This window comes from Zonotrichia leucophrys, chromosome 4 (assembly GCF_028769735.1).
Source record: "Zonotrichia leucophrys gambelii isolate GWCS_2022_RI chromosome 4, RI_Zleu_2.0, whole genome shotgun sequence".
Classification (NCBI taxonomy): Eukaryota; Metazoa; Chordata; class Aves; order Passeriformes; family Passerellidae; genus Zonotrichia; species Zonotrichia leucophrys.
Genome location: NC_088173.1, coordinates 48,191,583 through 48,216,657, shown reverse-complemented (window position 1 = coordinate 48,216,657; position 25,075 = coordinate 48,191,583). Strand labels below are relative to the sequence as shown.

Genomic DNA, 25,075 nt, shown 5'->3' with positions numbered 1-25,075 from the left:
AATCTTCACATGGCTCTTTGGCCAGTATATAAATATCCATAGGAATTGATGTTTCTTAATATACCCAGTTATTGATTGATATTGATGGGTATGAAAGTAAATTGGTATCAGATTCATAGGTATTGATATTTATCAGTTGGTATTAATGTCTACTGATGACTGCCATAACAATAAGTATCTCTATCAAAAAGGATTTTAAGGTATCAATTCTTATCTAGATCACTGTATCAAACAATATCAGTAGGTATGAAAAATTGTAAATATTAACTACTCTTATTTTTTAAAGGTATCATTATCAATGGCTATAGATGCCTACTGATATCAAAATCAGCATCAAAATCATTAGGTATAGGTGACAATTGAAATGAGTACCTTTTGAAATTGATAGATTTTCATGCCTAGCAATGTCTATTGATGCCTATTGGTTTCAAAATCACTACAGAAATTGATAGGTATTAATTCCTATCTTTTAATACCGATTGATATCAGTAAGTATTGATGCCTTAGTTTGATACCTATTGATATCAGTAAATATTCATACCTAATGATATAAAAATCAAAATTGAAATTGATAGCTATGGGTGCCTACCAATATTGAGATTGATTTTGACAGGCATTGATTTTAAGGGTATTGATTCCTTTAAATAGCCACCTTAATCTTTGAATGCCTATTGGCATCAAAATTCATATTGAAATAGGTTTTGAGGCATTCTAATATTGAAATTTGGTTTCAAATTTAGGAGGTACTGATAACTACCTATCAATGCATCAAAACAGACATTGAAATTGGCATTAAAAATAAGAAGTATCAGTGCCTATTGATATAAAAATGTAGGGATGTGTACAAATATCAATGCCTGTCAATATCACAATTTTGAAATTAATAGGCATCAATGGGTAGTGATTCCAATGGATATTGACACCAAAAAGTAGCAATGTCTATTGGTTTCAGAATTTATAGTATTAATATCTTTACTATGCCTAGGTCCATGGGCCTGGGTTCAGTTTAGAGAGACAAGATGGCAGTATGTCAGTATGTCAGAATTCTGACATACAATGTTTAATTACACTGATTCCTTATATCCCTTAAATTTAGAGAAGATAAATGTTGAATGGTCAGACTTAATGGGAAATGTAATGTAGTTAGATGGAGTGAATGAATTACAACTTGGAGAACTCCTTGATGCTTTCGTGGTGGTGCACTCCTGAAAATGAAAGCAGAATCTGTTTCTCATTCTTCTTGAGACAATCTAGACCCATATACAGATGTGAAGTTCACTTAGTGCTCAGCATCTATATTGATTTCTGTATTTGAAAATATGTGTGCTACTGCTACAAACAACTTCTTCTCTTTCAAAGAAAAAATGTCTGAGAAATGCAACATTTTATTCCAACTTTAATTTTCCTACATTTGTCCTATTTAAATTTCCTTAAGTGCTTTAATATTAAATGGCCTTTTTGGCTTTTTTTTTCTCTTCCTAAATGGCTATTCCACAGTTAGCAGGCTTTGTAATATTCCTGAAAAGCTTCTAGGTTATTAAATCAAGGACAGCTTTTAGGACTAGAACCCTCATAGAAAACATGCTGTTTCTCTATCCTTTTCTTCCCTATTATTCTTCTATGGTTTTCTTAAACATTTTTTCCCTCAAGTTTTTCTGCTGATCATCAGAGGGTACTCGTGTGTTAATGTGCTAGTTTTGAGAGGGGATGCCCTGTGATAGGAATATTTTTATCCACCTTCCCTGTCTTTTGTTGGTTTGTTTTGTCAAACTGTCTCGGAGAGCACAAACTGACGTCCTCTGAGATGAAACTAAAACAAAAGGCAGGTTACAGGACCATGTATTTATAGTGCTTGAACTGCTAATGGTCATTCAGGGCAGGGCAGAGAACATTTCTCCTTCCCTCCAGTAACACCTGCAAGCATGAGGTTTTAATTTACAGCTACACCTGTTCCAGACATGCACTGAGTGTGCTGCACAACTTGCTAATGAAACTATAGCCTCAATTATGCTGTATTCCCATCCACCTAAAATAAAAATATTAAAAGTGTGGTGTGAATCCTAAAAATAGGCTTAAATATCTGCATTTTGGTGCTGTTGAAAACAGCACCAAATGCTTTTTTTCCTCTCTTCCTAAATGGCTACTACTGAAAAGTGCAGGTCATCAGTACAGTAGTTTGGTGTCTTGGTCTTTAAAGCATCTGTTTAATCCTGGTGCTTTCAGATGTATGGGACAGAATTTCAGTAGGAAATTCTGTTGATGGTTACCAGAGTGAAATAGAATTCAGTTCTTTCACAGATATTCTTTGGTGAATTAAAAGAGCAGTAGATCTTATTTTCACCACTAAAATAACCTCAGGGGACTCTTATCTGTATAGAAGGAACACATTTGTGAAGTGCAGGAGGACTATCTCTTAAATGCTGATGACTTTAATGGAACTGTACTTGCAGACCTGAATGTCACTCACTGGCATTATAGAACTCCAGAGAAAATCCTTCCTGATTATTTGGGCTGTTTGTTTATACATAGTAGAATTTTTTTCTTCTAAACAGCAAGAATATGGATAGCATGACATTGCCACAGCTCAAACCATGGCATGGATGCTTTCAAAAAAGGTACCATTATGGTTTTCCTCTGAATGTTTGTTACTAACCAAAAAACCAAAATTGATTCTCGCTGCTTTCTGTCTGTTTCTGCAGCTGGCTTTTACAAGGAGGTAGTCCCAAAGTATAAATAAACATCAGTATTTACAGATAAATTAGCAAACTTGATTTACTTGGTGAATTCTCTTTCATTCTCACCAAGTGTACCATAATTGAGAAATGCCAGCTCTGGGATGCAAAAGATAAATTTGCTGCAGCTTTACTTCTATGAAGAGTTCCACAAGTCTAATGTGATTTATAGCAGAATTAGTGGTCAAACCAAAACCCTGACTATTCTGCCAGGTAAACAGCTAATGGCTCAGCTGGCAGGTGAAGGAACTGAAAGGCTTTGATGAGTAAAACCATGAGAAGAAATCTGGATTTACAGGTCTGTTGCCAGCTGCATTTGGGATGGTGAAAACGAGCACACTGAGATGCTTGGTGTGCCTCCTGTTTCAGAAAGCAGCTCTGTGTGGAATAGGGATAATTGTGCACTCAGAGGACTTTTATCTAAGTCTTTTACGCTCTTTAGAGAACCAGTTTGGTGCACATATGAATGTATTTAAGAGACTTTTAAAAGCTGAGTCTGCAAACTGTACATGGTTGCTAAAATGGAGATTTCCAGGTGATATGTTGCACACAGAGTTAAGGATCAGTTTTCTTCAGTAACTATGTGCTCCCTGAAAAAAAATGAGCTGAAAATTGGAGTGTGCTGAGGCACAGATGTAGAAAACAGCCTATTTTGGGGAAAGTTGGTTGATTTGGAACAGCAATTGGGCTTTGGTGAATTGCATGAAAAAGTGACTGAGAGGGAACTAGTGAGTGCTCTGGACATGCACCAAAGATGCCAAAGAGAGAGAGGGTTCTTGAGCCTGTTCCATCCAAGCAAGCCCAGACTGCCCAGATATTGTGATGCTTTTGAGTGGCCAGCAGAGTCCAAGTGCCAGGGCAGTTGCTGGGAGGAACAACTGCCAGGAATGGAAACAAAATAAAAGATATGCAAGAGGAACAGGAGAAGAGGAAATAAGTATTAAAATTAATGAAAATGCTCAAGACAGGTTTTCCTCAATTCATAGAAGAATTTTGAAGGGGAAACTTTGTATTGACTGCAGCAGAGTAACCTTTAAGGGAATATAAAGGCTGTTCTGGCAGAGTTAGCCTGTGGTTTCTGATAAAAAGATACTTTGAAAAGTGCTATCTACTTTGACCATATAGATTATAAATATTTTGCTGAAATACTGTTCTGCTTTAATTACCTATTCCTAGGAAGGGATGGCTCATTGGATTTTGGGTTTAAGGAAAAACTTTATAGCCACCTCCTGTTTTGAAGTAAGAAAAGAATTGCAGATTGTTTTCTTATATGGTTGGAGCTTGGTGTATCTTACAAGCAGTTTTCTCCTAATAATGTTATTGCTATGAGTCTGTATCAATGGAATTCTTTAGTTTACTGCCCTTGCAGTTTATCAGAGGACTTTCTGTTCATTCAACAAAGATTTACTGTAATTATGGCATAGACTTGGACCTTGAAGTAAAACCACCATAAGGGTCTGGAGGATATGGGGTGAAAGAGTTCTTTTAGTTGTTTGGGATTTGTTTGATTTATTTGACCTTTAATTCAAAGTACAAATGCTGGTATCAATAACTGGAGAAGGGCTTTGACCTTGTGTCACGGGGCACATTTAAGATTTCACAGAGTATTCCAAGAAGATTCTAAAAATTGTGTCTCAAAATTGGCCTAAAAAAAAAAAATGGGTAGAGGAATTTTATGTCTGCTTTCTTTCAGAATTGCTACGGTAATACTAGAACAGAAGAATTAGTCATTCCTAAGTCTGGCACTTAAAACATCAAAGAATAAGTTTGCTTCTCCCTATCAAATGTGGCAGTCAGCAGTTCTTCCACAGATTAAAAAAAAAAAAGGGAAAAAATATCAGGAAACGAGGACATTCCAAACTCTGGATCACACATTCTGCACACCCACGAAGGGACACATTGTGGTTTATCATTTACCACCAAACAGCTGTGGAATTGCCCTTGTGTATGTTTCCTTCTGATTTGGGCATGTTTTGGGTTGGTTTTTTTTTTCTGCATGTGAAGATATAGAAGACATGGCCTGTGCTCCTCAATTATCCTGTGCTCTTGTAGTACAGGAAAAAAGAATGACAATGTTTTTCTTAAAATCTATATAGAGCTCCACAAGTATCAGTAATTATTTTTGATGATTTTGAATCACCATGAAAAATCAGTCTCTTTTAAAGTTAGCAAAAATGTGTGTACATTTAAAATAAATGGGGTGATATTTCACTTATTGCTTCTGCTGTCTGTGTGACACAAAATATGCATGTACACAAAAGGCACAACATGATTCAAGGGCTGGACATGTGTTCACTCCTGCACATCTTTATAAAATTCTTCTCTTGGAGTTATTTCACTAATTTCAATGCAATAGAAATCTCTCTTGATTTCTGCTGTACTAGTGAGATTCCTGCTTTTATCCTTTTATGATTGTCTTTGCAACTAAAAGAAAATTGTATGTGAATGTAAAAGCAGCAAATTGCTGGTGACACAGCCATTGGTTGCCCTGGGAGTACTTGCTGCATCCTTCAGTTTAATTTGTTTAATATCTGTAATTAATTAGGCAACTGCAAAATGATAGAAATGTATTTGTGGATTCAGCCTCTGTAAATTAGTGGTAAACAATTTGATACTGCAGGACTTTAGAGCCTTCTCTGTGGGACTAATGATGTCTAATGCCTCAGCAATCATTTGTGGAGCTCATCATGTTTACCTATTAAAATGAAGTCATTACATTTTTGCTGTAGAAATCTTAGAATGCTTTTGGTGCTACCTGCTGTGAATTTGGCTGCGAATTTCTGATCATGAATAGCACCTGAAGGCATGTGGGCAGCAACCTGTCCACTAAAGTATTTTCCACAAAGGCAAAAAGAGTTCTCCTGAAGGGTGGAGATCATTTAAAATGCTTGGACTGAATGGCTGGAATGTGTCTACTTGTCTGCAGCAGGTGCTGTGCCCACATTTTGCTGCTGGGCACCTACACTTGCAGCTCCTGAGCCGGCAGCACAAATGATAAATCTTTCATGTATGAAAAGCCATAGGAAAAAAAAAATAAATTTGGAGGCTCAACTGAAAGAATTTTCAAAATTAAGCTCAAAACTGAGCCTTCTTAATTTCCTGTACAGAACTCTTGTTGTTTTTCTTCTCTCAGACTATTTAGGGGAAAGAGATAATTCAGCTGGGGTCCAGGCCCATGGTTATGAATGTCATCTGTACCCAAGAGATAAGTGACGTGACCTTCATGCAAAGAAAAAAAAAATTTGCAACTTCACTTTTTTGCAAAAGTGTTTTTTTTTTTCTTGAGGAAATTCTTGTAGGGTTTTTTTGGCACTGTCAAGCAGCATAAATAAGAAACTTTAGGAACTTAACCCTAGAATCAGAAGGGTTGGAAAAGATCTTTTAGATCATAGAGTCCAATCAGGATGGCAATTAGATGGGGCTCTGCTGAAATGAGCTTTATGGAACTTAGAGTTTTGAGTGTCTCTGTCCCTTGTTTTAACTTGCTGCACCTGCCAAATCTATGAGAAAATGGGTTATTTGTTTCTTTTTGTGAGCTGAGGCCTAAATATACAGGAGATTTTCCTGTATATGAAACAAAAAGCTTTCTCAATAGGAACTGTCAGATGAACGCAGTGGAATTATTAATAGAGTACAAAAAAGATATTTTAGCTGGTGTCCTATGAGTTTGTGAACAAAAGTGTTATTTTTCACAGGGTTGAAAGTGTCTGTTTCTCTGCTGTGAAGTGTGAACAGGGTTAGGATCAGCAAACACCTTGCTAGGTAGGATTTCATTTGGTGCTTGTGTTGGAAATGAGATGCATTTTAAACCCTTTGTCAGCTAATTCCTCACTGGATTTTGAGGTTTGAGATGGTGGTTTTCAATCAGGACACAAAGTGTTGTGTGCAATACATCAGTTTATTAAGAAGTATCATACAGTTTGATATAGAAATTCAAAGCTATATGGAATTCTCTGTAATTATAAAACACAGGCCTGGGGAAAAGCCTAACTGCACAAATGTTAGTGGCATAAACACCCATTCACAAAGAAAAGAGATTTTGAACTCATGCTTTTGGTTTCAGTGGTTGCTTACAAACTCTAAGTGCATTTTTAGAGTAAGAAAAACATCAGTGTCTGCTTTCCTTAGCTGGGTTTGGAGACCTGAAGGCTTTGAGATACTTATGAAAACAAAGCATGTGTGTATGGAGTAAGAAAGGATTTTGTGTGAATGTTATAGCTTCATTTTCTGGACTGATATATTTTTTCATGGAAAAAAAAATAGAATTTGGGACATTAGAGAATCTTTGACAATTTTAAGGGGGTTTAAAACATTTAAGCAGGTGATATTAATTGCATTTTGAAGGACAACCAGCTTAGCTGGTCAATGAGGCTCTCTCATTTTCAGTACTTATTCATTTTACTTATTCATTCACTGCCAGGGCTCACACAACCAGTGACCTTGGGCTCTCTTTACTTTGTCCAGGGTGTGGGACCTTTTTGCTATCCCTGACTTCCTTCACTGAGGCAAAACTCCTGCCAACAAGAGATCCAGGATGTCTAAACCTTGTGTGAGGCACTACTGGGTGCACCATACTCCCAACATTTTATTAAGGAAGGTGTTAAGGATGCCTAATTTCTTTAAAGAGAGAGAAAGCCCAAAGAACCCACAGGAGCAGCTCTTGCAGAAGATAAACATGTCAAGAAAAGTAAAGACAAATTGAGGCTCTAGGCTCCACTGTCAACATGCTGGGAGAGCAAAAATCCCTTTGCTGTGTCTGTGGGTCTGTCCAGGCTGTCAGTCAATATGTGCTTTATTACACACCTTATTGATCCACAGCAGCACAGCAGAGTGCCAGCACACTTTGTACCCTGGCATGGCACGGGGCTGGCACTCTTTCAGCCTTTCCTGACCTTATCTCCTGTAAACTCTTGGGTGCTGTGTCCTGAGGCTGGACCTTAAGTAGCCCTTTCCCAGAAGAGATCTGAGGCACTGTGGGCTGCCCTTTAGCAGAGATGCTGCTGGGGATGAACACTTGAGGAGCTGAGCAGGCTGGAAATGGGGTTTTGGCAGCTACATAAGGATTTGTGTGCCCACTATAGGATGTCCCTTTAGGGACACTAGATTACAGGCAGCTGGCACATTTACTTTGTCCCAATTCTTACTCTTCCATGTGAAGAAAGTGACCTGGCTCAGATTGTCAGAGAGACAAATGTGTGCTGGTTTAAAAGCATGTCCTGGATGAAAGACAGAGAGAATCTTTTCTGACTTGTGCAATTTGAGGAGCAAACACGGGTGTTTACCCTGTGCCAAAATCTGCCCACATAAGCAGATCAGTCTTTTTTTTTTTAATGTTGTTCTGGAAGGTCAGAGACTACTTTTTGTTTTTTTTTTTTTTTTTTTTTTTTTTTCTTAGAAAAGCAAGGTTCACAGAAACCAGAGTAATGATCTGATTTCCAATTTTTCTTCCCGGTGTACTTAGTTAAAAATAACTGTGGCAGTCTCACCTTTGAGCAAAGATGCTGTAACTTCTAAAGACGCAATAAACTCCTTTGTCCATTACAAAAAAACAAAAAAAAAAGTAACCTAAAAATTACTAGTATAAATGGTATGAAATGATTTACCATGCAAGTGTTTGGGGTTCTGCCTGTAGACATCCTCATGCTTAAAAACTGTCACCTTCTGTAAGCCTCACTGCTCTCATGGAGTCTGGAGCAGAAATTTGGGATTAGACACCCTCAGTGTGCAGATGCAGTGTTAAGGGCAGCTTCCCCCCCGTGCTGTGTGTGTTTCTAACAGCACTGAAGGATTAGTCTGCTCTAACATGTCAGGGCTGAATCATGAATTCGAGTCTCTTTGCCAGGGGCAGTTTTTATTTGGATCTCTTTCCAATTATGGCTCAGTATCCTATTTGCAAAAGAGATAATAATTCTCTCCCTGATAAGGATACTGTGGCTTTTCTTATGTTGGGGGTTTTTAATTGGGTGTGTATTTCTGATAAGCTCTTAGCAAATTGGAAGTGTAACAGTGAGAACTGTGCTGGTTTGGGTATGTGTTTATGACAGGGTCAGCTCAGGCCAGTTTCTGCAAGGTTCTGGGGTCTGCAGGGTTATTTCTGCCCATGGATATACAGCATAAACTGCCCTCTTTATCCCAACAGCTCTCCACCTCTTTGGGAGGGTGTGACAGATGGAGGAGAGTTAGATAAGGGCTCAACTTTCCCCTATTCTGTAAACATTCTTTTCTGCTGAATATCCCAAACCTCTTTTCTGAGTCTTGTTGGATACTGTTGAACCTCTGATCATAAACAGTAGTGGAATCTAAGTCCATGAGGCAGCTTTTATAACACTGATGGTGATTAAAACATCCCAAACTGGTTTTTGTGCTTATTCACACAGTGGAAAAGCTCAGCAATTGGTATTGCCACAAGAAAAAGATATTTAGTTTAGTTTTCTCAATAATTTTTTCCTACTTGTTAAACACTGAATAACTTGATTTCTAAAACATATAATTGGTAAAACAAAACAGCTGAAATAAACAACACTTCTCTATTTGACTAGATTTCCTTTATCTAGTAGTGATCACTTCTTTCTACACTTTTATTTTGTCTGCTACTGAGCTAAATTACTAATAGTTGAAGTAGGCTTCAGCACAACTGCAACTGAAATAAGTGGACCTCTGACTATTTAAGGAGAAAATTTGCCAATTGTTGAAATCATGATTGCCACAACCCCTAAGAGGGATTTCAAGCACAGAAACTGAGGAGAGGGGCTTATTTATACCTATTGAGGACAAACAGAATACCTCCTATGCACTGTAACTTATGGCTAATTGTGCTAGGATTGCTTTTTGCCATGGAGGTTGCAGGATTTCTTGGCCCTTGTGGCAAACCTCAATTTCATGGCCTGCAAATAGCTTTAAATGCAGTGAACTGTGAGTCATTGCATTTGGAAGAAGTTGTCCCAGGAGACACCACAAATAGGAGCAGCTCTGTGGTGATTCCATCAAGTACTAAAAGGAGCCCAAAAGGACCACATGGGAAGTTACTTCCAGGATTTCTGCTCTTTGTAGACATGTTATCACAAACTGCTCATAGCAATTGGAACACCTGATCATTCTTTTTTTGAGTTAATATTTCTCTTATTCCTAAAGATCCAGAGTTGCAATTTTTTTTTCAAAGTAATTCTGGCACTAAGTTGTTACTGAAAAAAAAGATTGATATTTTTTCTGTAATTCTGTGATGAATTGATGCCACTGCTCCACTTCTAGCAACCAGTTATCAGGTTGCACTCTGCAATCAGAAAATCTGCAATCAGATTCTTTTGAACTCTTCCACAAGTCTTGTCACAGCACCTTTCTTTCACTACGTGATTTCTGCCTGCACAAACACAATTTAATGTTGAAGTTCATTTAGATGAGCTGTTGTAATGTTGCCTGATGAGCTGCCAGATAGGCACGTGTAGATACTTCAGCTGAGATTTGATCTCTTGCTGCTAAATTCTCACTTGCCTGAGGTTTTCATAATCCTTAGGGCTTTACCTTGGCTGCTAATTACTCCTCTCATCATGTACAAAATTGTGTTATTTCCCTTAAAGGTGATGCATCATCTTCATCCAGCTTAACCTGCAGGTCTGTTTCCAGTGTTCCATTGAGCTTCTTGTTCTACTGGTTTCCAGTCAGCTTCCACTTTTCAATTACAACAATTTGGAAGCATGTGATTTCAGTACCTATACTTTTAAATTTTTGAATGTAGTTAATTTTACCTATTGGGCATACCTGTCCCTGCTTCCTTCTCAGTGTCAGCAGTTGCATATCCATGCAATGATTATGTCTGACTTGCAGAAACATTTTAAAATATCTATGTGCAAAATGTCATGGGGGTACACTTTGTACTGTGTTCTGTGCTGTGGACCAGGCCAAAGGGGAGGATATGGTTTAATCATTAGAAACCTTGGACTGAGAGGCATTACTTCAGGTTTCTATTCTTGGTTTTAATGCTGACTTAACATGTGACTTGTGTGAGTGATATAACCTTTGCAGGCCCCTGTCTACCCACAGATAAAATTGGTGTTATAATCTCAAGTTTTGCCATTAAAAAGAGTACGCAAGTCTGTCTGTGCAAGCCCACTAAATAAAAAGTTCAGCTCTGAGGATTCATTTTCATCCCTTTCCATCCTCATCCTTCACTGGCACAGCCTCCCCTTCCTGGACTACTTGGCCAATACATGCAGGTAGAGATCTCTCATGACTTCATCTCAATAAACCAAAGGAATTACAAACCAGAAGAATGAGGGTTGGGAGCACAGGACAAATCACATCTTTGGTGTATGAATAAACAAATCACTCAGGCAATCCTGTTAAACCTCATCTTCAGAGTCAAAGGCAATAATTTACTACCTGAGCTCAGCCTTTTTGACCTGCCTAATCCAGACACACCAAATTTTGGTACTTGTAGATAATGAGAAGAATGAAAAAGCCAGAGCACCAATCAGTGGGGGATTCTGTGAATAATTTTGTGAAGCAGTCAGGTGCCACCTTGCCATAAATGATGTATTTGGGTTGGACAAAACTGTGACAACTGTGTTCCTCTATGGCCCATACAGGAGCTGCATTGAGCAAGTTTTTATTTCTGCAGGAGTTAAAAATATTGCACTTATGCAACTTGTAAGTGGTATAGATTTACATATGCATGAGTCAAATTTTTTTTTTCCCTTGCTTGTGTGATTAGACCAGCTAGAGACAAAATGGACCTTGAAAGGAATTGGCCAAACTCTGCATTTGTCTTTTTGCTCTGCTCCATAAAATACCTACCTATCTATCATAGGAGATATGAAAAATCCCACTTTTTAAGTACAATCTAGTGGATTGTACAAGCTAATTTGGATCTGTACTGTGCTTCTCCTCAAGTTTCTAATCTTCAAAATAAATAAGAGAAAATGGAAGTTCCTGAAAGCTGGAGCCAAAAGAGCAAAACAGTTTTGAATTTTAAGTGATATTCTTGGACTGAATTTAACAGTGAGGAGAAACTCAGTTTTGTTAGCTCCACCTTCATGTGTGAAAACTGCAGGAATTAATGGAAAATATTTCAATTGTAAAAGGAGTATTATCAAAATAGAAAATAAAAAAAGGAAGGAAGAAAGTGGTGGAAGGAAGGAAATAATTTTATTAGGCACTGCTACAGCAACAGATTTCCACAAAAGGGAGCTGAAAAGCCACATAGTCTTTCCTTGGATTTGCACATCTGCTAAAAACTCACCAGTCCAAGAGGGAAACATTAAGAAACTAATCAAACCATAAAAAATTAAAATAAAGCTTAATATATCCATGAGTGTATCTGATGAAACAACTTGGAGAAGGGACCAGAAGTTCTCTGTGCTAGCACAAAGCCTAACTCTAAGCTGGATACATATTCTCTGAGTGTTCCTGGAATAAATGATAACACTGAAAGATAAGTGAGAGAGGCACGGAGCCTTATGACATTATTTATTATAACAAAGTGCCTGTTTTGCTGAGCGGCTAAATACCTGTTAGAGACAAAGGCTGATGTCAAAACTTCTACTGACTCTACTTACAGCAGAATTTTCCTCATCACCTTGACATTTAGTCAGTACAGGTAGCAGAAGACTACTCTGTTTGACCATGGTATACAATTTCATACCTGTAGTGCTGAAGCAGTAGCCTTTCCTTTTTGTTTTCCAATCACTTTCAAAATTCTTCTTCCAACTCCTAGCCCTTTGGTTTTTTTAGTATTTCCTTTTAAAACATAGAACTGTATTATTCCAGAGGAGTTTCTGTGGATGCACTGTACTGAGAGGCAAAATAGCATCTTTGTTCCAGTTGTGTTACCTTCCTGCAAAGACTGAGCTAGCTGCTTGTGGAGAAATCGGGGGAAATTTCTACAGTAATGGAGATGGTACTTTTTAAAAAACATTCATGGTACCATGAAAGCATTCATGTTATCTTAAATGTGAAAACAATCACGTTATCTTAAATGTGGCTTCCAAAAGAAATGTTTCCTAAAATACAATGTGTAATACAAACTTGGCTATATATGCAAAGGAAAACTAATTGCAGGGAAACAGAATTACTGTCTCAAATCCAAAGAGCTTGAGACAGGAAAGTTTCTGTCATTCCTCTTGAGAAATTAGAGCCCATTCACATTTAAGCTCTTCTCAGAAGCTTGTTCTGAACTTCTTGGAAAGAATTCAGCCAAGTGGAACAAATAGCATTTATTGTGATTCTGCGGTCTTTTACAATGGACAATATTATTGAAAATTATTTAGAAGGAACTTCATCATATTAGCCCAGTAGAAGTGCATGCCTCTGGATAATAAATGCCAATTGACAGGAGCTTTGCTAACTGGCATTACTCTTTATGAACTTATAAGAAGCAGTCCCTGAGCTCCTGAGGGGCCTGCAAACCACTCAGGGGAAAAACTCAGACCTGTTCTGTTTGGGCTTTATACCATGGCACAGCAACAGGTTCAGGAAATACTAAACAACTCAGACTCCAGTCAGTATCAAAAATTAGCAGCCCTGGAAGTTCAGGGTAAGGTGACAGGGGTGTGTCAGTAAGTTTATTATAATTATCAGGTACTATGATGGGGTGTGTTGCATGGATCATCGTTGATGTTCCTAATTAAGCTGCTGATGTACAGAAAGCTATGCCAACAGGTATCTTTACAGATCTGGATGCCAAGGCAAGAGCAGGAAAAAAGTAGGGAATTCATGCCTTTTTGTATTTTCATGCAGTAGAAAACAAGGGAATCAAAGGCTTAGACTCGAAAATGTGAAGGTGCTTCAGGGTGTTCTGTGAACAAAACCACGACCGTCTGATTTTCCCAGCGAAAGAATATCTCCAGGGGGGAGGATGTTTTTGTAGTAAAGTACAACTTTTTAGGATGTGCAGATTCAGTGTAAGTACTGCTCCATTATTGGGTGGGTGGCTGGGTGAGACAGCAGAATAAATGGCTCGGTTTGCAGGGATGAGTAACGACCCAATTCCTCTGCTGAACTAAGGTGTGATTCCTTGGCAGGCTGATGTTGCTGTGGAGGCTGCATTCATTTGTATTTGCATACTATGGGGATTACTTTACACGGATCGCCTTCATTCTGTGTCTGAGCTGATGCTGAATCTTCTCTGTGGTGTTTATTACCTCAGACTGTATCTGCTCAGGAATTCTGTTCGAAAGGGGGAGTTTTTCACTCAGGGAGCACAGGTGTATGGCGGGAGGTAAAGCGATTTATGTGGAAAAAATAAGGAAATCTGCATTCAAACACGCTCTTTAGGTAATGGGAAGTTTAGTATGTCATTTGGTGCCAATTTAAGATAATTTCCTCTCCTGCTACAGAGATGTGAACTGAACCGCAGATTGTGTTGGCTCTTTCTAGTCTTTGAGAAGTATCAAAGTTAACGAGCCAGAGGGATAACGCTGGGGGCTGAGAATAGGGAGCGTGCAGTTTTATTCTTGCCCCGGCAATTATGCGCTAAGCATGTGGCCACGGCGTTTAACTCTTGGTACCCTCAGTTTCTCTGCTTGACAAAATAGTGACTCACGCGTTCTGCGCGGGGAGCCAGCGCAGCGCTACCATTCCTGCTTGCGAAATCGCCTTTAAATCTTTCTGGAGAGAAGCCTTAATGGTCGCAGGGTAAGGCCAGCAGTGCCGCGGGCGGGATGCGGGCGCAGACACGTATCATTTCCCAGCCGCTCATCCGCGTTTTCCAGCCCGCTGGAACACCACGGGCGGGAGCCGGGCGGCCGCGCTCCCCCGGGGGCTCCGCGGGGCGGCGGGAGCCCCGCACGGTGCGGCCGGGCCCGCCAAGAGTTAACGGCGGCTCCCCCGGGGCCGCGCCGCCGCCTCCCCACGCCGGCGCTGCATTATTATTATTACCGCTCCCCCCTTCCCCTCGCCTTCCAGTTTTGGCAGGGGATTAAAGCAGCTCCCCCCTGTGGCAGCAGTGACCCAGAAACGAGTTTGATTCACGGAGTCCTTCCTCCATAACAAGTACAAACGTCAGTCAGAGGGAATCTGTGTGTGTGTGAGAGTGTGTGTGTGTGCTGTGCGTGTGTGTGGCGCAGCGAGCCGCTCTCCGTGCCCGCTGCCCGAACTCATGCGGCGGCCCCGAGCCCTCCGCGCAGGGGGAGCCCGGCCGCGCCGCCCGCCCTCGCCGCCGCCGCGCCGCCGCCAGCAGGTAACCGTGCCCGCCGCAGCGCCAGCCGCGGAGCCGCCAGCACAGCCATATTTGATGGGGTTTTTTTGTCGCTCCGGAGGCGGCGGGAGAGCAGTTTCGTGCCGAAGGTCGCTGCCTAGTGGAAATAAGATAGTACGTCATTAACATGGCGCCAAGAGCCGCGCCGCTCGGTACGGGGCGAGGGGAGGCGGCCGAGTTGCGGCTCCGCTATCCCACAAGCAACTTGTGCGGGGCTGTGGCGGGGCGGAGGCGGGAGGGGAGGCAGCGCTGCCGCCCGGTGCCGGCTCCGGCTCCCTTTTTGTTCCGCTGCACCGCGCAGCTGCCCAGGTGCGGCGGCCAAGTGAGGCAGCCGCCGGTGTTCCGTGCCGTGCCGTTCTGCGCCGTGCCGTGCCGTGCCGCCGGCCCTGCGCCCCAGGCGTCGCTGCAGGCTGCGCCGCGGGGGCAGCGCCGGGATCGCCCGCCGCGGAAAGTAGGGAGCGTTGGAGCAAGTTGGTAGCCAGATGGCAATGGCAGAGCGCAAGTCTTGCTCGGATAGTGATGTGTAGGAAGGGGGTGGGGGAGAGAGAGAGAGCCATGGCCACTGTGTGGCACCGTGTTACCCAGATGCCCACGAGAGCCGTCGCCTCTCGCCGCGGGCGGGGAGCGCTGTGCGTGGGAGAGGAGGTGTTCGGTGTGCGGGAGCAGCTTTGCTTCCCCCCCTCCCTTTTACCCCCCCCCCCCCCAGTCGCAGTTGGATTTGGCTTGTGGGGGGGAAAAATGCTTGGAAAGCATAAAAACTGCTCATCGGTGAAATTAAACAGAAGTTGCCTTTTGGAGCCGCAGCCGGTGTGCCTCCCGCTCGATGGGCGCTGGAGGCGCGGAGCGCCGGGCTGTCAGAGCTGGCCCCGTCCCCCCAGATGGGTGCGCGGTGTCTCCCGCTGGAGAGCGACTTGCCCGAGCCCCGAAGTGCACGTGTTTGAGAGTGGGAAAAGGCGGGGAAATGCGCGGGGCGGCATCGGGGCAGCGGCCGGCAGGTGCACGGCGCCCCCGGCCGCGAGGGCTGCGGCGGGAGCGGCGCGGGGGGCGCGCACAGAACTTGGGCAGGACGCGGGGGGGCCCGGCCCCTCCCGGCGCTGCCTCCCGGCGCAGGCCGAGGGGCGAACCCGCGTGGCCGGGCCGGAGTTTGTGGGCGAGGGAGCGCAAAGGCGGCCGGCGGTGTCGGGGCGCCACCGTAACATCGCGGGGGGAGCGCGGGGAGCGGCGGCGGACGCCCCAAGTTGCTCGGGCGGCGGTCGGGGCAGCTCGGCGGCGCGGCTCTTGCCTCGGTGCCCGGCGAGCGGGACGGAGCGGGGCTGCGGCATTGCTGTGTAACGGGCCGCTCTCCCCGGGGAGGTGAGTGCGGCTCCAGCCATCGTTCCACTTGTTCCTCTTAGACAAAGCCACCCTGCCCGCCCCTGGGCTCGCCTAGTCGCCAGCTCCCAGGAGAATTTTGGCGGTGTTCGGTTTGTGGGGTTTTTTGGGGGAGAGGAGGTGGAGGGGGGATGTTTTGTTGTTTCGGTTTAATTTGCGGAATTTTTTTTTTATTATTTGCTTTTCCCTTCCCGTTCGCGCCCGCCCGTTGGTTCCCGATAGGATGATTTTGGGAAGGGTGGAGGCAAAGGGTGTTTGTTTGTTTGCACCGCCTGCTGGTTGGTTTCCTGTGACAAGAGGTGATAACACAGTTTCCAGAACTGTCTGGGAGTGGGAGGAGAGACGGACAGAGAAAATGAGCTCGTCTCCGAGCCGCCGCTCCATCCGCCGTCCCGTCCGCCCCCGGGGGGAGGCGGGCGGGGAAGGTGCCGCGGCCGTTTTGGGCAGTGACAGCGCTTGGAGCCAGCGGCGGCGGAGCCGGGGGCACCAAGTTTGATTTGCAGCCGTGGCCGAGCGGATTGGTGCGGCCGGCGGCGGGGAGGAGCGGCTGCCGGCAGGCAGGAGAAGGAGGGGGCGAGCCGGGCTGCTTCCCATGGCAGCTGGCCGGGAAGGTGCCACCCCCGCGGGGGAGGTATAGCCCGGCCGGGAGGCTGCTCCGTGACCTCGGCCCGCCGTGCCCCGCTGGCTCCGGGGTGGCGGGCGCGGAGCCGAGATGGGATCGCTGCGGGAGGAGGATGAGGAGAGCCGCCCTGAGCGGCACCCGGCCGGGCTGCAGCCGGGGATCGGCGTGAGCGCGGCTTTGGAAGTGAGTCCCGAAGGCTCGGCTGCTGTCAGCCTGCGGGAAGCGGCTCCGAGCCCGCACCTGCCGCCGGCCAGCTTCTCCTGCCGGCCCTCTCCGGCTGATCGGCTCCTTCTGAGAAAGTTTATTAGGCTCACCGGCAGGTGAGAGCCGGGGCATCCTGAGATCTGTCAGCCCCTCACCCCTTCCCAGTCAAACAGGCCGAAATTCCAGCAGGATTTAGCGACACATCTTAATTGACGTTTTGATGTCAAAGGCTGAAGATGCTTTTATGCCAGCCCCATTTTTCTGAGAAACATTTAGCTGTTATTTGGAATAATTTCCTTTTTAAGCAGGTGCTGTCTTTTGACTAAGTCAGAAGCTGCCCACACTTGCAAACCTAAAACCTTCATTAAAGTTCTGCCAAAATGTGCTTGTTATGATTCTATTTCTAGAGGTTTCTCACACTCAGTGGGATATTGTTGAAACAGCAAGGATTGTATGTTTTAGTGGCAGGATTTTCCCTCTGGCTTCAGATACCACTTGCTCCCTGCTTTTGAGCTATGTTTAATACATATGTTTAAAATAAAATAATAATAATAAACTCCCCTTTCCTCTCACAGCTGCAGATTTCCCTTCCAGCTTCTCTGGTTTCATTCCCAATTCACAGAACTAGTAAAAAAACCCAAACTTCCAGTGTTTCCTCAAATGATTTCTCCATGTGTTTAGTACTGCTGCTTCATGCTCCTGTTTTCAGCTGGAGATGACCAAGGTGGAAGAGATGAACTGCAGTGGGTACAGGTTGGGTTGCATTAATTCTTGGAACCCAGTTTATGCATTGCTCAAGATTTTGTATGGTCAGGTTCTCTCACTCCCCCACACTTTGGGAATAATTTGCTGGCGCTGCTCAGGTAGGAAGTTGACATTATGAGCTGACTTGCACAGGTGCATAAATGAGCACGTGGATTCCTGAGAAGTGTTGGTTGATATGGCCAAATTGTGTTTTTTTCATGTATTGATAAATTTTGAATAGGTGTGCTGAATTTAGTAGAAATATTCCCTGTGGAGAACACTGTTGGGCTTGTTTGCCAAGTACTTCTTTGTTTTGTGAGACTTGGAAGATTTTCATCCTCCAGATTTAAGGTCTGTGACTCTTTGCACTGTGGACGGTGCTGCATAATGTAATTTAAAAGTTTTAGCTGGATTTTAGTAATACAGCTTATTTCTGATGTGCTTCCTTTTTTTTTGTTTTGTTTTTTTTTTTTTGTTTTAGGTCTAGGGTAGAAGCTAAAAAGCTTCTTGTGATGTCAGGTGTCAGTGAACAAGGGGTGGTGTTATAAATAAGCTATTTAAAAAGAGCCCAATAATAGAAGCCAAATGTCTGCATCTTCTACCCATTTTATTAAGCTGTGTCACACTTCACTTCCATTTGTACAATAGGTGTTCTGGAGCAATTTCTTGTGTACTAGAGATAATTAGGTCTTCATTTCATTGCAGTTAGTGGGTTACTTTGAGGAAAAGGCAGTTTTTCAGTTTGTCTTCAGGGTGTACATCTGTCATAACTCTGCTTTCTTCCCATTCTGTCTGTGCAGCTGTTCGGTGCAGTTTGTTACAGTGACACCCGTTAACATGGTTACAGTTAATTGTCTGTCAGAGTTTGAATTATACACTCTTTTACCCAGGGGTTTATGCAGCCCTTGAAAATACTTCACTAAGAATTGTGCTGTGGAAAACCTTTGACCTGAGGATGTAGATTTTCCCATGTATAATTTTTTTTTACAATCTGGTTCTGTTTAGCTATTTGCATAACAAGGACTGACACACTTTGCATCTTTCTCTTTGATTGTGTCTCTACTTGAGGTCAAACTGAGTGAAGATCTATGTGGGGTTATTAACTGTGCACATGGATGTGTGTGTGCACACTGTTGTCCCAGTTTCTTGGGGTGGTTTCTGGAGTTCTGCTCTTTGCATTTTTTACAGTTGCACAGCACAGTGCAACTCCTGTGACTCCAGTGTGGGAGGAAAAAGGAAGCCTTGACATCAATGTCCAGTGGGGTCTTAGGGTTTTTTGGTAATTTATCTCTTGGAGAGGTAAGGATGGAGAGCATGGTAATGACACTGCTAAAAATAGTGAATTTGCTGTGCTGTGTCAGGTTGCTGAGTCTAACCCATTGCACTGCATCTGTCATCAAATACTGGGAAATGGACAGCAAAGCCTCCATGCCTACCTGCATCTAGTTATTTGTATAGATTGAGGTGTTTGTTGCTCAGCCCCACAAGAATATGTAAATTCAAATGCTGTTGTGTGACCTGACATTGATTATATTAGATTATTGTCCAGTCATTTCATTTGCACAACATTTACAAGTGTTTTGAAAAAGGCTTCCCACGCTCTCCAAAATACAGAAGTCAGTTTCAGGTGGTGTAATTTTGCCTTCAAAACCAATTTGAGCAAAGGCACCATGGAAGTCCAAAGTTACGTTCTTATGTTTAAAGTTTGTATCTAATCATTGAGCAAAACCCAGAGCTTAACTTCCAGGGCAAGCACGATTAAAAAGAGTGGAAAAGCAACTGGTGATGTGTTTCTGTAAAACAGAGCAGCACCTCCAGCCTCTGGAGCAGCTCAGTAGGGCGTGCTCTAAGCTGTAGGGCGTGCTCTAAGCTGTGCTTGGCCTCAGCTGTGCTGCCCTGGTGTGGCCAGCTCATCTGAGGGTGACTGGGGGCTAAAAAGGCATGGTCTGTGTCCCATTGGTGCATTTATCATGCTGGTGTGACTGCATGAAGTGCTCTTGGACGCTTTGCTGCCTGTGGAATTGGAGTAACGTTGCCAGCAGAATCGTGGCTGTTTCTCAAAAGCTGTGTTTGGCTGAAAGCTGGCATTAGCCTGAGCCCAGTTTGGTTTCTTCCCAGTAAATTGGTGGATGTTACACTGGTGTGTCAGGGGAAAACATCATCAGCGTGCTAGGTTTTGGTCTGACTGATTTCTGAAAGGATGCTTTTAACAAAAAGAAACAATCCTCTTTCGAGGAAATGAAACTGAAAGTTTGTAAATAAAGTTGCTGAGTTATTAGGAATTCACAGGAGTCACTGGAAACTCACAGAGAGTGTGGCTTGGTGGGGCAGCCTTTGCCACCTTAGGGTTGTTGGATGCAGCAGCTTTTGGAGTGCTGGGCTTTCCCTTTAGGTGAACAGTGTGTTGGGCAAGCACCCTTTTGGGCTGGTATAAGAATTTGGGAAAACCAGAAATGTTTGATGGAAGATCCTGGGTTCACCCACAAGCACTGCTTGGCTGTGTCCTTTCTTCAGAGAAAGTCACATTCATTCTTTCATTCATTCTGAGAAGGGGTTTGGGAGCTTGTTCTGTGGCCTGGGTGGCTGCAGTGTATTTTTGTGGGAACTTCAGGGCTGGAGAGCAATTATGTGATTGCAGGCACTTAGGAATTGAGCTCAGTCATCTGGGTGTCTCCTCCTGCCCTGCAAGTGTTGCAGGCTGGGGTGCATAGCTTTTACTCCTGCTATTAAAGCTGGCCTCCAATGTTTTGCTGCTTTTATGCTTACATGGGAATTCTCTTTGCTTACAGGCATAGTGATTGTAGTGTTTGCCTGCTGGAACAGGGCAAAAACTTGAAGTATCAGTCTGCATCTAACTCACTATCCATAACCCATGTTTGTTTTTAATGTGTACTTTTTAACATGTTTCTTGTGTGACTTTGAGTCACCACCACCTGACAGAAACCAGGAGCATTTCAGTTTGCGTGGTTGTACGTCTTGTTAGCTCTTCCAGTGTTACCTCTAGAACATGTGTTAGATATGAACATCTGGCGGCAGCAGTTTAAAATTATTTTAGAGGTTCAAAAAAAGCTGTTCTTCTAATGACTGAAGTTCCAGGGGGTTAATCTTACAAGGTTTGAGTCTTGCTCTGAGAAGCCGAATGCTGTTTTCTCATCTGTAATTTAGCTCCCTGTAAACTCAGGTTAGGCTCAAAGATGGGAAAATGAAATCTCTAAGTTTAATTTTTTTCCCCCACACAGATCTATAAAACAATCTCCCAGGAGTTTCATCAAATGGGATATTTCTTTTAATGTTACAATTGAGAACACAGGCTTTTCAGTGTGGCCAACTTCAGATGCCTGACTACAGTGGACAAGCAAATTAGCTGCCTTATCTAAATACTCTGTGCTCAGGAAAGTGGCTTCTGCTCTGGATTATTTCCTGAAAAGCTCTGGAGAGTGCTTAAACTGTGGGAGGTGTGATTACCACTCTCCTTTAAACAGCAACCAAAAAGGAGATGTTGGGTTTTTTAAAGACACGTGGTAGGAAGAAGAAAGTTCCATCTTTTTCTTTATTTTTTTTTTTTTTGAATTTGCAGAAAGTATGTTAGGAGAAGATCAGCTCAAAATACGCTTGTCCAGAAGGATGTGAAGGAGCAGAACTCCAAATTTTCTTGTTTGTTGCAAGTTCACAGGTGTGTCTTAGTGTACATAAACTCTGTTGTTTTGCTTATCAGTGTATTGTGCTTTTCAGTCCATATGGGAAATAAACCAAGAAATGAACCAGAAATATACAAATTACACTTTTGAGACAGAACAAATTTCCTGGATTTTCTTCCAAGTTTGTTTATGGGAGATTTTTGCTAAGTGAATATCTTCTTTTACATTGCTGTTATTAATATGTGAACTAATAGAACAAGGACCTTACAGATAGATATTCATCCCTCTAGTTTTGGCCTTGTAAGAACTAATTGATTTTTCAGCTCTGTCTTAGCCTGTTTTGGATCTGAATATTGGCTTTTTGTCTTTCTAAGTGACTGTATAGGAATTTGGCTCTGGATCTCTTAAATTTATACCAGATCTGTATTCAGTGGGTTTTGATGGTCCTGGCTGGTGTGGGTATTTATCCACTGGCAGCATTTCCATCTCCCATCATACACACAAAGTTTTGGCCTGCTTCAAAGCAATTTTTGGAGAGAATTCTTCTAGCCCTGTAAGAGGCTGCCACTGATGAGTCTTTATTCTCTGGCATCAGACACTGCATGTGAACTTTTGCTTTATGAAGTGGTGACAAAAGGTCTTGGTGATGTGAACCATTCAGCTTCTTTTTAGTGAGCAAACTTTGCAGTTCAAAACTGTTACATGTTTCAGTGACAGGTGTGTTAAATCCCACTCTGAAAAGTCAGTCTATGGGAGGGAGGCTTGCCCCCAACTCTGTTTACAGGTGTAATATGAAATAGGAGGCAATCCTGCAATGCTCATGCTCTTAGAACTGTATTAATTTCTCTGCAAGCAGATATTTTTGTGCCTTATTGTAAATAGTGTCAGGTTTTTTTAGGTTTTCTTATTTTGGGTATCAGTCTTAGAAAAGTTAAAGGCATTACTGAATTTCTTACAATGAGCTGTGCTTTCAGTGAACAAAGTTGGAGCAGTTAATTCTTGCACTGAAGGACCACTGCAAGGAGTTTTGTTGAGAGGGTTTGAGAAAGTCTGAGCTCACATGGAAATAAGGTTAGATTTTCTGCACTTAGCTAGAAGCAAAGGAATATTTTGGCTGTGTGCAGAGGTGGGTATGAGGGATTTGCTGCCAGCAGAGTGCCCAGACCTTGCTGATACCAGGATTGATATGTGATAAGCAAAGACTCAGGGGTTTTGATGTGCATCTAGAGCCCTTGTCAGTTTAACTTATGGTGGATATGCCTTTCTGGACTTGTCTTGTCATGTCTTTGCCTGCTCTTCAACTTGCACTTTTTAATAGCTTTTTACATGTAAATACTGACTAGCTATTTACAGCTTCCTTGTTGTTACTGAATTTGGCTTCATTCCACAGGGAATACACGTGAAAATGTCAGTGCCATGAGAACACCACTTAGAAAGATTTGGAACTTTGGGCCTTTTTGTCACAGCCCCACGTGCTCATGAATTTGGTATTGGTAGAAATCTGGCAATTTGGAGGAGCCTCTGAGTAATCATCTGAATAATCTTACTCCCAAAGAACAGTTAGTGTTAGGCATGGTGCTGAAATGTCCCTGCAGGAGGACGTAACCCTCTCATCTTAGAGGGTGGTGCTTTCCAGGGCATAGATGATGCATGTTTAGTTAATCTGGGAAAACTGGGCTTGCTACTGCTGATGTTTTGTTTTTTATGTGTAAGTGGATGACTTTAATCTCCGATTTCGTAAATCTGGCACTTTAAACAGGAACAAAATTGCTCCAAAAATATATTAGCCAAAGTAAATATTGACACAAGCAGGAAAAACGTTATTGTATTGCGAATCTAGTGGCAGAATAGGCAGGGGAAGTTAAGCACATTGGCTGCGGATATTTAGTGATTTTAACGCCTCTCAGGACAAAATTCAGCTTTTTGGTGGGGGGAAAGCATGGGTGGGACTGTCACTGCCACTCTCCAGTGCTGTTCACCTGCTCCTGGGATAACAGCCTAATTAAGCACCCTTGAGAGGTTCCCTGTTCATCTTTCAGCTGCTGCTGGAGTTGTTTGTTTTCCTTTGTGTGCTGTAAATGCTCGCATGCCATCAGAAGCGCAAGCTGCTGAGTGTGTGTCATTACCTGGGGTTAAGTGCTGTCTCATTGCTTCCCAGGCTGCCTGCTGTTTCCCGGGGAGATCATGAAACGACATCGGCTTCCTAGCAGCAGTGAGGACTCTGACGACAATGGCAGTAAGTGCTCCTTTGGTGGAGAGTGCAGGAGGTTACGAGCTGGAAAAACGTGTCCTAACGCAGTGCTCCATGTGCCAGAGGCATTCTGCATCGTGGTTGGGCTGGGAGCAATGGGTGTTGGAATGATCTCGGTCATTCTGAGCACAGGTGGGCTGCAGATCCAGGATCCCCCGTTGAACTGACATTTTAGTGAATGAGATAAAACAAGAGCTAAACTAGAGCATGTAGCTTTAAAGAATAAAATAAAAGAAGAGCTTTTACCAATTAAAATATGAAGTAGTTAATCTTGGAATTGAAGTTCTGAAATAGATACAATTGACTGACCTGCTACTTCTTACAGTGCTTGTTTATACTGTCATTTGCTATGCAATGTAAACCTTCTGTCAAACTTGAAAAATTCTCTACAAATTCATGTCCCACAAGAAGTCAGTGGTCATCTTGGAAATTATCATTATAAGGACAGAGTGAGCATGGAGACATCTGCCCATGGAAGTTTGCATAAGGATTTTAAATTTGCTTCAGTCTTCTCACACAGTGGGCAAGTATAGTACTTAAGCAGAAAAGAATTACAGACCCTAAAAGTTGTTCCTCACTGCATTTATTTTCTTTGAGGAATTGCTTACAAGAGTTTGAATTCAGCAAATCACTAATTTGGATACAGAGCATATTTATGGTTTTTAATTGTTCCTGTACTGCTGTAACTAGCACACAGTGCCATACAAATCCGTACAATATAAACCTTCTGTCAAACTTGAAAAATTCTCCACAAATTCATGTCCCACAAGAAGTCAGTGGTCATCTTGGAAATCTTGGCAAGCAGCATAAATTATCATTATAAGGACAGAGTGAGCATGGAGACATCTGACATTTTCCATGGAAGTTTGCGTAAGGATTTTAAATTTGCTTCAGTCTTCTCACACCCTCTTACACACTGGGCAAGTATAGTGCTTCAAGCTTAAGTAGAAAACAATAACAGAGCATAAAAGCTGTTCATCACTGCATTTGAAGATTTTCTTTGAGGAATTGTTTACAAAAATTAGAATTCAGCAAATCACTAGTTTGGATACAGGAGGGTTTTTATTTTTTTATTTATGGTTTTTAACTGTTCTTGTACTGCTTTAATTAGCACACACTGTGATATCTCTCTCTGTCTTGTGTTTGGATTCCAGGGACTGATAATCTTTCATTTAAGCAGAAAAAACAAGGGGTGGGGGGGGGGAGGGACAAAATACCATTTTGGGGGATGTGCCAAGGTGTCTTATTTGCCCAAATGAGCAAGTGGATTGCACTTGGCAATACTGCAGCCTAGCCAGTTGTCAGGGAGGTTTTTGTGGTTTT

General features: G+C 42.7%; 1 protein-coding gene across 8 annotated transcripts in view; it reads left to right on the top strand.

The window, feature by feature from the left end:
- Window positions 1-25,075, top strand: part of JADE1 (jade family PHD finger 1) — a 133,719-nt gene that overhangs the window by 74,256 nt on the left and 34,388 nt on the right. For 3 of the 8 annotated variants that reach the window (XM_064711555.1, XM_064711557.1, XM_064711561.1), the window contains one exon: window positions 23,660-23,737. In XM_064711555.1, coding sequence (XP_064567625.1) covers window positions 23,686-23,737 — 52 coding nt within the window. In that variant the 5' untranslated portion in view covers window positions 23,660-23,685. Of the gene's footprint in view, window positions 1-14,667; window positions 14,726-14,794; window positions 14,905-16,113; window positions 16,276-17,230; window positions 17,236-21,440; window positions 21,537-23,659; window positions 23,738-25,075 lie in introns of those variants that run through there. The other 5 variants (XM_064711558.1, XM_064711560.1, XM_064711556.1 and 2 more) reach the window with 5 other exon arrangements.